Raw genomic sequence first — 14372 nt, forward strand, 5'->3', positions numbered from 1 at the left:
GGTTCATTCGCCCTGCCCGGGTTGTGTGATGTTTCTGTTTAGTTGGAATCCACTGTTTGCGTTCGAATTCATTCTTTCGTATGTAAGAAAGTGTAGTAGGGGCAAATTAATTACGGGTCGGCCTCATTGTGACGTGGCCACGGTGTGGGTAGGAGGCTCTTTCTAAGGTTTGATCCTACCTGTCAAAGGGCCGTGTTGGTGTACTGGGGTCCTGGTAATTGCTATGAAAGGTATGTTTGGATATTAAGTGTCTGTTCTAGTTTTTTTTTCCAGTATCGACTGTGAATTTTTAGGGTACTGTGGGATTTAGGATTGTTTTGTGGTATGTGTTATTTCCATATGGGGCATATTTTGCCTATGAGCGTGGTGTAATTATTCCACATGGATTTCAGCTGGTGTCACGAAGGGTTGTTGCACGTTGTGGATTACCAGCGACGGGAGGTACCGTGTAAGTTACTATCTTGTCGACGTACATGTTACACCTTATGACATGTATTGTAAATTTGACGTAAGCAAATATCACCGTTAGCTGTCCATGATGTGTCCGCGTGCATAATATTTATACTGGGTTACACGATATTATGTGCATTTTGCAGGTTGAAACGGTAAAATAAAGGTGCAGCACCCTGTCCGAAATTTCACTGGTCATCCTACAGCAGTTAAGAGAGCAAAGACTTGTGCCAGACTCTATTGAAAGCTTTCGATATGCCTAGCGCAACTGAGAAAGTTTCACCGAAACGGCTAAGAGAGGATGACCAAGAGCTAATTAAGAGAGCAAGAAGATCACCAGTAGAATGCCTCTTGCGGAACCCATACTGGCGATCAGATAGAAGGTTATAAGTGAAAAAGTGCTTTTGAATCTTCCGGTTAAGGATTGATTCAAAAGATCTAGATAAACAGGAAAGTAAAGCTACAGGGCGGTAGTTTGAAGGATTGCAACGGTCACCCTTCTAAGGCACAGGCTGTATGAAGGCGAACTTCCAGCAGAAAGGAAATGTTGATAGGCAGAGACGAAAGAGTTTGACCAGGCAGGGTGTCAGCACGGAGGCACAGTTTAAAGGACAACAGGAGGCACTATATCAGATCCATAAGCCTTCTGAGAGTTGACGCCAGAGGGGACATATAAACCATCGTTCTTAAGAATCTTAGTAACAGGCATAAAGGAGTCAGAGGGGGGGGGGGGGGGTAGGAGGAATATGCACAGAATCGTTCAGAGTAGAGTCTTTACAGAAAGTTTGAGAGAAGAGGTCTGTCTTAGAGATAGATGATGCGGCGGTGCTGCCGTCAGGGTTAAGGAGAGGAGGGAAAGAAGAAGTCAAATTGGAGGAGATATTTTTGGCTAGGTGCCAGAAGTCACGAGAAGAATTAGAAAAGGCAAGGTGTGAGGGCTGAACACACACACACACACACACACACACACACACACACACACACACACACACACACACACACACACACGTGTTTACACTCGGGGATATGTGGTTCATGCATTTATTAATTTTTCTCTGCTTAGCCGGCAGTGTTGGCGTTGCTGCTTCGTTAACCCTTCCTTGCTTCGCCCGCCGGCCCGAGGCTTTCTCTGCGCCCCGTGGCGGGGATTTGGTGGCGATACCGTCCCGTTCGGGCTTCACTGCCTGGCGTTACGGATTCCACGTGGCGTCGAGGCGACTCTGCGTCTACCGGTTACCAGGAAGGATCAGCATAGTGGAGCTGACCTCTGAGCTATCCAGGACCAGTGAGCGTCCGGCGCCTCCCTCTCAACCAGTGGAGACTTGCAGTCATGTGGGCACTGTCTGCATAAGCCTCCGTCCAACCTACCCAGTCCCGAGTCTCCACGCCGGGCTGACACAGCCTGTTCGTCTCCCCCGCTTAACCGTTTACCCTTATGTCACCATCCTCGGGTATTCATGCAGCTGCCATTTTGCTGAGCCCGTCCCCCTTCATCGAGGGACGTCTACAAGGTAGCTGTTCATCTCTACTGGCTCAACCGGCTACATTTATGACGTGTGTCCCGGGACTGCAAGCCGCTGCCTAACCGCGAGAGGCCGTCTTTCTTAACTCGAGGGACCACTCACAACCGCCGGTTGGGGCTGCCACATTACCTGTGTCCTGTCCCAGTCTAGTGGATGTCACGGGTGGTGCATTGGTCTTAGGTTAACATATTTACACTTACACTTTTGCTTGTTTTGTTCATATTTCCTTAGAGACCAGGTGAAGGTATAATCATCCTTGGACTCGATTAGAGTATTGGCCGACGACGTTCCCCTTTTTGTAATCAGTCTTACACCCCTCTGATCCTCCTGGCTTTGATACAAGGTTTTGACATTTTCTATTTATGAAAGATGTTTTGGTTAGTCGAAGAATAGATTTGGCACGATTTCGGGCAGAAATATAAAGATCATGGTTAGCAGGTGTGCGAAGGATCTGGTACCTTTTCTGAGCTGCTACTCTACCTTTGACAGCATGATAACAAGCGTGAATAAACCAAGGCTTTTTAGCATGAGGAGTAGAGAAAGTATGTGGAATGTGTGCCTTCATTCCAGAGACAATCACCTCTTTGATGCGCTGGGCACACACAGAGAGGTCTCTCTCCTGGAAGCATTAATCATTCCACGGGAAATCGGAAAAGTACATCCTCAGGTCGTCCCACCGAGCTGGAGCAAAATGCCAGAAGCATCGCCTTTTCGGTGGGTCCAGAGGATGTACAGGAGCGACAAGACAGGGTACAGACATAAGGTTGTGCTCGGAGGAGCCCAACGGAGATAATAGTTTGACAGAGTAAGCAGAAGGGTTAGAGGTAAGGAAGAGGTCTAGTAAGTTGGGCCTTTCTCCAAGACGGTCGGGAATACGTGTAGGGTGCTGAACGAACTGTTCTAAATCGTTGAGGAGAGCAAAGTTGTAGTCTTGTTCACCAGGCTGGTCAGTGAAAGATGATGAAAGCCAAAGCTGGTGGTGAACATTGAAATCTTCTAGGATGGAGATGTCAGGGAACGGAGAGTAGGGTCAAGATATGCTCCACTTTAGAGTTCAAGTAGCCAAAGAGTTTTACATAGTAGAGTTAGGTGAGCGATAAACAGCGCACACATGTATTTAGTAATAGAATGACTATGAAGTCTTAGCCAGATGCTGGAAAATTCTGAAGAGTCAAGGTCGGGGGCATGAGAGCAAGTGATGTCGTTGCGCACGTAGGCGCAGCAGTCAGCTTTGGGTTGAAATTTAGGATAGAGATAGGAGGGAACATAGTAGAGATTGTTGCCAGTAGCCTCAGAAACCTGTGCTTCGGTGAGGAAGAGAAGGTGAGGTTTAGAGGAGGAGAGATGGTGTTCCACAGAATGAAAATTAGAACGAAGACCGCGTATGTTGAAGAAATTGATAAGAAAGAGGTTCGAGGAGTTATCAAGACACCTCTTAAGTCGGCAGCCAGAAGGGGAGTCCTCCCTGGGGGAATTTGTGCCCCCCTCCCCCAGGCGGGGACTCCGAGGCAATTTGAATTAGCGACATTTTGAATTTTCAATTTTGAGAAAAGGTGTGTATGTTGTGTGAATGTAATGGTGTGTGGAAAGAGAGAGGATCTGTCTTTAGAGAGCATGCTGAACTACTCTCTGGTGTTGATGGAAAGTTGGAAAGTTTCGTTTAGTCGGCGCAACATCTGTGCTCATATGCCGGAGAGAGACAGGCGGGGGAAGGAATTATAGGAGAAGGGAACAGATCCCAGGAGACGGGACACCACATCCGATTAATACCTGGTACCCATTCACTGCTGGGTGGACAGGGGCGTAGGGTATCGGAAAAGCCGCCCAAATTCTTCCACTCCGCCCGGGAATCGAACCCGGTTGTGAGCCGAGTGTGCTAACCACTGCACCACGAAGCCCCCCCCCCCCCCCCTGGTGTTGATGAGACAATAGGGAAATGGATTGTGAGGACATATGAAGGGTCTTTGGAGGGCCTCAGCACCCTCCTCGCCTCCCATATATATACCTCACCGGGTGTAGTTTACACCCGTTTCGGTAGGTGTTTTCCTACCTACTCCCCTCTTGGTCCTGCAGCATCTAATTTATGCCATGATGATCGAACTATTTTGATTGTGTCGCTATTATTGCTGTTGTTATCGTTAATTAATTTGATGATGCATGTGTATGTTCCCATTATATCATGATTGTTGTTTGTTTCCATATCTTATATATGATTTTATCATAACAACACTGTCTGCGGGTTTCACACTTTCCTTTTAGACATCCGTGTGATATAGCCAATGATTTATTTCAAGAGCATGTATTAATCTTTTGCATTTACGATAATGACCACTGTATTACCTGTGTATTTTACTTGAATATTATGATATTCCATGGAAGCTGTCATTACTTTATAAGACATCGGTGTATTCAATGTCATTTTCATTATCTCTTTGCAGAACATTCAGTAGTCACGCCTTTTTCTTTTTTTCTATTACATATATTTACAAATTGAGAACAAATAGTCCTCGTAGCCGAGCAGTGTTCTGCACGGAAATTTACCGTTCACGTGATTGGCCGCTCAATCGTCTCTTCCTTGTGTGCAAGCCTTGAACCAGTATCAAATCAGCAATCCTTAACAGGTCGGCATTTCGATGTCTTTATTATCAAGATGCAGGGATCCTCTACGTTTTACCTTGCACCCGTCGTAGGCTGCAAGCTCTCCTGAAGCGGGTGCATCTAAGAAGCCAGATGCGCATTCACCCAGTTTTGGGGGAGGTGGTGGCTGCGTGGTTAGCGTGTGGCCCTCGCATTCGCAGCGCCATGGACGACGCGAGATCGAATCCGCCGCTACCACATGATATTTTTCAGTCACCGCCAAGTGGCCTAAGAAAAATCACATGCGGTCCTGACGACCACCTATAAACCCGGGCTCTAGAAAAACTGTCAAAGTGAGTCAAAAATGAGCTCCGGGGGGCCGGCATGAGCCAAGAGAAGATGGTGCCACTATAAACACTTGCCTGCGCCACACCGAGTTACGGCCGACCATGAGGCCCCACCAAGAGATCCTACCGGCGCCACAAGACGCCACAAGCGAGGAAAAAAAAAAAGGATCGGGGTGAAGGCTAACCCTCTAGCGCCCCATGTAACATATATGTAACATTAATTTCGATGTCATATATATTTTTTGTTTTTTTAAATAAATTTTATTACCTTTATAACCCAGTGTTACACCGATGTAACAAATATACGTTGTCTGGTGAGCTTCCTGTTTTCTATAAGTATGTGAGAGGGCCTAGTCTCCCTGGTGATGGCGCAGGGTGAACTTGCGTGTTTTTTGCTCTCCTGTCAGGCACCTCAACAACTACTCATGCGTTATAAGCATTGTTTGATTGTTTTGATGGAATTAATCGATTAGATGTTATTGAAGATTTGCATGAGATAAGGAACATGAACTGTGCTGTATATACATTGTGATTGATGTTTATATAATGATGTAACATATATGTAACATTGGATCTTTGAAGTATATATAGCTATCATTGTAATATCTTATTTTGTTGTTGTAACGCTTACGTTTCTGCGTTGTTAGCAATTGTTTATCGTCCTATACGAAAAAAATTATATATAATCCTGAAGACTAGCTTATATATGTGGTTTTACGGGCCGGAAAAAACTAGGCTATACTGTTGATGCAGCCTATTACGCTTACGTGAGCAGTTATAATATTGCCATACTGGCTTGTTTTTCCGGGGCAATGGCGCGTGGGGCGGGGCGGAAAAATCAGCCGTAGTGGCAGGCTGTTATATCGGCTTGTTTTGGCGGGGCAAGGGAGCGTGGGGCGGGGCGGAAAAACACGTGGGGCGGAGGGCGGAAGGACATCCGTAGTATCCTGCGCCATACCGGCTTGTTTTGGCGGGGCAAGGGAGCGTGGGGCGGGGCGGAAAAACACGTGGGTGGGGGGGCGGAAGGACATCCGTAGTATCCTGCGCCATAGCGGCTTGTTTTGGCGGGGCAATGGCGCGTGGGGCGGGGCGGAAAAACAGCCGTAGTGGCAGGCTGTCATACCGGCTTGTTTTGGCGGGGCAATGGCGGGGGGGGGGGTGGCGGAAAGACTTCCGTAGTATCCTATGTCATAGCGGCTTGTTTTGGCGGGTCAAGGGAGCGTGGGGCGGGACAGAGAGGGATCGGCAGTGACATGCTATGGGGAGGAGCGAGGGATGTGCTATGGTGCGGTTGGTGGAGGTGACGAGTCTGAGCGGCGAGACATGGGCTGCGCCATGCCTCGTTCTGTCTAAGAGGGAGCGTGTAGGGTGTAGGGTATGCGGTGACCGAACTGGTAGCGTACTGGGTTCACATTCGCCGCGTGGTGGACGACGCGGGTTCGAATCCCCAGGATACCACTCGGATTTTTCAGTCGCCGTCGAGGGGTTTATTAACAAGTAACGGGGATACAGAAATAAACCAGAATCATTTTATAATTTTTATTTAACCACGCAAAAAAGAAAAACACGTCTTAGTAATAACATACAAACACACGCAATTTAGATGGATGCAACTCGTTTCTTTTTCAACAGAGATGGAGGTAAGATCTTGGGTGTAAACGACGGATTGAAGGCAGATTTTTCTTCCTTTGACGGCTGCTTGTCATCCTTTGTCTCCTCCGCAGGGGATGGAGGCGTCAAATCCACGGTGATTTCGGCTGAGGGTACCTTGGAGTCGTTCTTTGGAGGGGAGATGAGATTCCTGTATGGAGCATCCTCGCAACCTTCAGCTGCCATGCTCAGCATTTCTGCGTCAGCGTTTTCCCGCCTCGCGGTTTCACCTGGAGAACAGTAATAATTACTCGAACGCCTTAAAGAAATGGATGAGTTATCATTCCATATAGATGCATACATACCGATCTTTGGAGGGGGTGCTTTGTAGTCTGTGATGATACGTTTCTTGTGCTTAACAGCACCACGTCCTTCAGTCTCCCTGCTCGGTGCGTCTGCATCGACACTTTCTCGTATCATGCTTTCATCTGGTGAGTTGCGAGAACAGTAATAATTAATGTTGATTACCAGACCATCTGAAAACAAACAAGAGAGTAAATACAGAATGAGGAAACGGTATTGATGATTTAACAAACCATGTAGATAGCAACTGATGTCACTTACCGAACGTGGTTGACGAGAACAGTTTAGCCATCACGTTGCGTATACACTTCAACTTGCTGGTAAAGTGCGGTTGTAGTGGGTGGACGTCTGGGTTTATATGCATCAGTATGGAAACCAATTGGCAACCCATACACGCAAGTGTTGCGATAGCAGCTGTTCCTCTAGCATACCTCCAGGTGTTCTCCCGCGTCTACCCTCTCTTTAGCATGGCACCATGCTTTACATGATAACGTTGCAAATCTCTCGTCGACAATGCCTTGCGTTACTAAGTAAGCAGAATGTTGTTTCACATTGTGGTAATGGAAAGAGTTTGTATCCCAATCGCGTGATAAGTTTATCATTATAGAAATGCTGTCCTTTCTTAAAGGTTGCATGGAGGGAATACATGACACGTTTAAGGGGTGATGACTGAGGAGATAGCAAAAGTACATCGTGTAAATGCCACACACAAGGGATTGCAGACCCTGTAATCTATATGATAATCTATACACCGTCATATACGGATGTACTTGTATAAAGTGATGTAATGACAGTGAATACAACCTTGGATCTAAGTTATAAGTGTCAAAGTAACCGAGTGTTTGAGTTTCATAATGAATGTATATAGCGATCCAGTGACCCATGACTTCTCCCCCCTTCAGAGTGTTCAGAATAAAGACAATGGGTTTTAGCTGCTGCTTTGCATGTTCAAGCAGCTTACCGACATGACTTTCAGGATGACAACCTAAAAAAATAATCTTATCCCCCAGTACACCCGCTAATCCTCGTTCGATTTCCAGTGCATTCATTTTATTTTACGCGCGAACCTGACACGTTACTTGACGATGCGCGTCAATTTCAATTATGCCTGTCGTGTCGGCGAAGAATATAATGACGAGATTTCTGTTGTGTCCTTTATTAAAAGTTAAAGAGATACGCATGTTTCCATTTTTATCGAGGGGAATCCCATTTTCCACGTCTTCTGTGACGAAATTAAAAGCGCATAAGGTTCGACCCGCTGCAAAAGCCGGGAGAGTAAGATTGTTAGTTGTTTCCAAGCCAAGTCCTTCTATCGTCGAATAAAAGAGTCGAGAGACATGATGGGGAAACTGAGCATGAATATTATAAGCCGTTGACCCATTAATGGTGATATGAGCGTGATTGAGATCCGCGTGAGTGAAATAAAGACCGTTCTTGTTGTAAGAACCAGACATGTTATCCATGTCAACCATAACCATTATCAGATTCTGTGGAATGATTTGTGCAAACGGCAATTCGGCCAGCAAACTCGTTTGATTGATTCCTAAGACATATGTTTTATACAGGGTTCGATTGTATGTATACTGCAAGGATTTCGACGCGAGTGAAGTATTGAGTGACGATAACGCTGATGCGTGCGGCACGACGCGATCGACCCATAGTTTTACTGATTCGAGCGCAAATTTAAAGAGATCTCCATCCTGAGATGTGTTTAGAATCCACGACTTGCTTGCTAATTCCAACCTGATTCTCACATCTGTGCCGTCGAGGAGATACGCGTCTAGACTCGCAATATCTAACAGCAAAGGTGCTGTCATACTAAGACCGTGTGCTTTTATGTTGGCAATCATTTCCTTTTCTTGTTTATTGGCTCCTGTAAAGTACTCGTCACTATACGTGTTCACTATACCTTTTCACTCTGATCATCACGGAAAAGAAGGAACTACGTCCAATCGAATCTAACTTTTCTTGGGGATCGACGTTATCATTTTAACAAAGGCATGATAATTAAAGAGGGCGTTGATTCTACCATCTGTTCGTTGAGGTAGCAAGTGCAATTTTTAAAAGGGTATTACTAAAGCCGTTAGCAAAACCACATGATCCGTATCACCAAGCTTCGACCCGTCCACCTTGGTCACGCGCGTCTTCATGTCTATCGAGAGTGTACTGAGATCCAGAAATTGTCCAGGAACGCCTGGAATCCTAAATTCAATATAACTATCATTAATCTCATTATTAGAACCGTCAAGATTAACGGGTAAAATATCGAGTTTGTTTCGAGATGCAATAGAACTTTCTACTGGTCTCACACGCGTCACTCGAGGAAACCCTTCGCTTACGGCGGCTGCGTACTGACGCAGAGAGGTGGTCGTCCCACCCCCCTGTACGTCAAGTCCGTATTCCGCCATCTTCCACGTTAAACTAACGTTTTCATGTTGAATATGTCACTTTATAACATGTTTTACGTGACCGTCGTTTCGTCTTTCTTTTGCTTGTTTTCTTACGCTTACGGACGCCCGCCTTGGACTCGTCTTTGACGCTTGCGGACTCCTTACCTCCCCTCGGGCAAGTCTTTGTCCAACGCCTTTCAGAGCCGACACGCCTCTGGTTTTAACGAGTGACGGATATCCCGTCCATCTAACACATCGCCTAATACGTCTTTCCCCATACGCACAGCTTCGGGAGCGACATTTCTCATGAGAAAAGGGATGGCTTTTTTAGCCAGACCGCTCAGTATATTAAAAATTCCACCTCCTCTTCTACCTCGCTGAACGGGAGGCGGGAGAAATATCCTAATATCCTCTAATCCACCACCCCTTGCATGACTCTCTAAAAAGAGAGCATCGAAATCATGACGTCCCGGAGGAATGAAAGTACTCCTCATGACTGTCTGTGAATGAATAACCCATCTTCACGAAAAGTGTCGTATTTATTTCTTATTTAGGGCGAATATGCAATAAAGGGTCATGGTTTTTCCTCGCCCGTAGGTTATACTTTTACCCTTTGATCGAGCACTCTGACGGAAATCGAATCTATGAAGGTCTTATTAAGAGATTTATATACGAGCTGGCGAAAGTCTCTACCTCCAGCAGCTTCCATGGTAACTGCATCTAATAGATTTACCATTTGCCCGCCATACATCGTGGGGGTTACGCAATCGGCATAGATCAAGGCGAAGTCAACCCCACCGTCTTGGCGTGGGGGAAAGGGGGCGGGTATGTATGTAAGATTCTTGACATTGAGATCATCGGACTCATAAAAAGTATAATCCATGGTATGTGCAAATCCTAGACACTGTGCCATTCGGAATCCGAATTTAAGACTGAGTTTACAAAGTGATCATCACTGTGCAGATACCCTTGCGAACAATTAGATCTGTCCTCCGTAACAATTTATTATAGCTAAATAAGAATTCCTCACCCTTAAAGTAATGTGTATAGTAACTCTTGAGAAGCTTTGCAAGAGCAAGGACAGATCGCTATTGATAACATGAATCATGTACCTGGTATCACCTGCCAAGATGTTGCTCTGGGGAACGAAGGTATACAATAAGTATGTATGTTCGGGTTGAAAGTGTGCACTCGCATAAATTTCAATGCGGGCTGAAAAATCGTGCTTGGGTATACTATAAAACGTTTTAGGATACAAGCAGTTCACCATGGCTATTTCATAATCCTTATTTGGGTCAAGGAGTAAAGGAGGGTTAAGTCTATTTACAAATTGATGGGGTCTATTATCCGGAAAAATATCCCTGTTCCCTAAATTAGTCAAATATATATAATGTTCATCTCCCGCCATGGCTAGCTAGTAACTGATTCGTAAACTAACACAGGATGACATATATACACAATATTCGGAGTACTTTTATTCGAGTGTACAAACAAGAACAGTTTGAATGCCAAAAGGTTCCAGTCTGGTAGCGAGCGTCTCTATTGCAGGCAGATAGTATTCACGCCACTCCTCATCCAATTTTCCACGGCAACCCATTCCTTCGGCAATAATAATTTTTTCCATGTCCTTATGTCCCATGGCCAGCGTGACTAACTTTTTCATGCAGGTCTTGAAATGATGTCGGCGATTGATCTTGGTGTCTTCTTTCAGGCCTTCGACGTAGTGCCAGTCGTGCGATTTGTTAGCGGCCTGCATTGCCTTGACGTTGTCCTCAATCGATGCTCCCCAACCGAACTGCGTCACACAGGCGATAAGAGTCGGAGATTTGTCCGTTCCCAATGGTTCTTGCACGATCAAGGTCCCTGGCTCGTCTCGGGTGCTTACCATCGATCTCGAAAGGTTGTACAGTCGCTTCCTGCGACTATATACACTTTCATGACGATACACTTGATGCAAGTCCTGTATGAGACCAAACGCGTCACAGCCAATAGCATTTACAGCGTAAACCAAAACATTTCTACGACTGGCAAACTCGGCATCGCAGAGCTTTCCAGTAACGGTTTTGAGTGCCATGGCGACTGTGGTGGAAACAGTACTGACGATCGTTTTATTTCTCGACAGCTGCAAACCATCGCCTGGGTTAACAGATGTCGCCATTCATCCGCGGACGGATGTAGTTATCCAATCAGGTTTCCCTATCGATCTTTTCTCCCCGACAGATGTAAGTAATCCGGTATTGTCGTGTATTCGATGTAGATCTCCGATATGATTAGTAAGCAAGCCATGACCCACCAACGAGTTGCTTTTTTCTTTGTCTGACATTTCTTATGGCATCAGGAGATAGTTGAGTGAGGCGAAAGAGCATGGAAAGCAAAGACTGCTCCTCACTCGAGAATTTACCTTTGGGATTGCCCAGGTTATTAATCAAATGTATAATATTCAGACCGGAAAAGGGCGGTAAAAAATTACCCTTTTCATCCCAGGCTATATTAGGTTTTCCATCCAGTAACTTCATGAGCGATACTCCATATTCTCGATAGTGATTCACCGCAACACGAATCAAGTCGTCTAGCGGTGGATTTGTACGCGAAGGTAAAGAAGATCTGTGACTTAGACGCGGGGGTACGGATGGAGTAGTGACGACAGCGGGAGCGGGAGCGGTAGAAACGGCGGCGGGGGCGGTAGCGTTCGTATTGTACATGTATTTTTCAGCGATGGACACTGGAACAAGGCAATATTCTTTCATTTTGGCAGTAAACCTGAAATCACCGACGTAACAAGTGGTAGAAGAGTCATCAAAATACTACCCCCTCTTTGCGAGAGTAAGATTGCTTTTTTTTAAAGACGGAGTCTTTTTTAAGGCCACTGCACGAATGTCTTTCCTAAATTTCTTCAATTTGTTTATTACGTTAGTCTTATCCGTCAGTCGCTTTTTTAAAAAATTAGAGAAAATTTCAGATATGCATTCAATTTCCTTCTTTTTCAGTCCTTTTATCAGATCCTTTCTCAGTTTGGGGGATAACTGACTGAGTAGAAAAATCAGGTCTTTATGCTGCAGAATAAGGGGTTCTTGCGTCATACCTTAGCAAAGCAGAAGCATCTATCCAACTGTCGAATTTACTAGGATAACCCCTCCAATGTACCCTGTATTGTTTCTTTCCTCGATAAGTCCTAGTCTTCAGAATATCAACTTGATAAGTTTCCGGTAATGAAGACTTAATGAGTTCATCCTGGTAAATGCACCTTTACTTCTTCTTCACCCTCCAAATCCTTTAAATAATACGTAGGAACTGTTTGGGATGTATCAATACGGGTGATTTTAAATAACTCCTCCGTATTGTTGACGGTGTAAGTTTTATTAAATTTGAACTGCGTTCGTGAGACCGATTGTAGACGTACTATGTCTCCCACCGTCAAATCAGAACTGACGCGATTCTTTATAGTGGGACGGTTTAAATACATGCGTTTAAACTGTGCTTTGATTTGAGACAGGTTACGTATTTCATGTACCTGTTTCGGGGTTTGTTGCAAACCTAAACCGGTATGGGGTGTGCGATTGTATGCATTCACCAGGGACGGAGGATATGAATGTACGTTAGCGTATTGTGTAAAGTTAAATACTTATAAATCTTGGTTTTAATGGTACGGATAACCTGCTCGGCCAGAGATGCTTTCGTTTCGCGTGAATAATTTGAGTATAACAACACGCGTTTCGACGATAAATAGTCCTTCACTCGTCTGTTATAAAATTCGGTTCCTAAATCTGTAAAGAGGCGACTTGTACCTTTAGATTCTTCTGTCTCTAAAATGGACTGTAACGCAGACAGTGTACTTTGTCCTGATTTACTGGTAAGAGGTGCCACTTGTAAATACCTGCTAAAGACATCCAAACAGAATAATATATATTTGAAACCTCTATTAAATTTTTGGAGGGCGGAAAAGTCTCCTAGGTCACATGTCATGATGACTCGGGGTTTTGGGGCGAGAATTTTCGACGGGGGAAGCGTTTTCTCGTCGGTTTATGGAGTGTGTATGTACGACTTTGCTGAAGAAAATCTTTGACATCACGCAATGTTATGTTCTTCTTACGTTTCCTCGCCTCCTTGTACAACTGACGTACTCCCCCTAAACCGGCTGGGTTATTAACATCGTGATAAATATCATTCAATATGTCAGTAGTATTCATAACAGGAAGACTTTTTCACACAGTCCCTCGTTTACGATATTGGTACGCAGCTGTAGTTCTTCAGGTGTGTGTGGTGCCAAGTCACATAGAAGATAACCGTGGGTTTGTTTCAGAACAGTATTTTTATAAATTTCCACAAAAGCTTTTGCACGTTCTCGTCCAAAGATCTGTCTTCCTAAACACTGCACCTGGTGGATATCTCTGTTTTTCATGAGAATATAGTGGGAAGTATTTAAGCCAATACTTCGGGCGAACTTGCCTTGGAAGAAAATATTTTGGACAATAAATATAACAGAAAGATTTTGATGTCTTCCCTTGATAAAACTGTTTACAACCGCCAGAGAATTGGCTGAGGATAGAAAATTATCGTCTAATATCAAAAGACTGTGTGCCTGGGGGTCTGTATATGGAGTGATTTCATCGGCGGGGTCGATAATATCTTTGTGTAACTCGAGTTTGTCTTTAATACTGCCATTATTTTGCAGTGGATGTGAAGTAACACCACATATTATTATTCTACTAAACACCTCATGATACTTCTCAACAATTTTAGTGCACAGATGCGTTTTTCCAGAATTTGTATATCCGGCAATAATAATTCGTGCTGGATGTCTAAATAAGTTCAGACTCTCTTCGCGGAACGTCTTATCCATGACTGTTATTGAGGTATACTAAAACAACCTTAACAAATTACAGTAATTTATTGTATATAATACATACATACATACATAAATACTTATTATTAACAGGAGTTGCTTTGCATCTGTACCTTCTCTAACCGTCCAACGGTTAAATCGATCACACCTACCCCATCCCCCTCCCCCTGATCATGTAGATGACACTTGTGTACATTCACAGCTGTTCCTCTTCCAACCGTTTTCCGAATGATCACGTCATAGGTTCGGGTGTGGGTTTCTGCAGCTGAATGACACCGCTTCTATTGCA

General features: G+C 44.7%; 1 protein-coding gene and 1 pseudogene across 1 annotated transcript; both read right to left on the reverse strand.

Moving 5' to 3' along the window:
• Positions 1-6230: 6230 nt before the first annotated feature.
• Positions 6231-7125, reverse strand: LOC126994811 (uncharacterized). Its single transcript, XM_050854093.1, has 3 exons — positions 7112-7125; positions 6853-6975; positions 6231-6777 (listed from the first exon to the last, which is right to left on the reverse strand). The coding sequence occupies exons 2-3, from the start codon at positions 6965-6967 to the stop codon at positions 6497-6499; spliced, it is 396 nt and encodes a 131-aa protein (XP_050710050.1). The 5' UTR covers positions 6968-6975; positions 7112-7125; the 3' UTR covers positions 6231-6496.
• Positions 7126-7607: 482 nt separating this feature from the next.
• On the reverse strand, positions 7608-9276 carry LOC126994812 (uncharacterized; annotated as a pseudogene).
• Positions 9277-14372: the final 5096 nt, after the last annotated feature.

The sequence above is a fragment of the Eriocheir sinensis genome, unplaced genomic scaffold (genome assembly GCF_024679095.1).
Source record: "Eriocheir sinensis breed Jianghai 21 unplaced genomic scaffold, ASM2467909v1 Scaffold882, whole genome shotgun sequence".
In the NCBI taxonomy this organism is placed as follows: domain Eukaryota; kingdom Metazoa; phylum Arthropoda; class Malacostraca; order Decapoda; family Varunidae; genus Eriocheir; species Eriocheir sinensis.

What these genes read in the sequence shown, in the direction of transcription:
- LOC126994811 (XM_050854093.1), bottom strand. Translation starts at nt 6,967, where the DNA reads ATGATACGAGAAAGTGTCGATGCAGACGCACCGAGCAGGGAGACTGAA. An exon ending in AGCACCCCCTCCAAAGATCG is followed by an intron (nt 6,778 to 6,852) that starts GTATGTATGCAT and finishes ACTGTTCTCCAG; the next exon opens with GTGAAACCGCGAGGCGGGAA.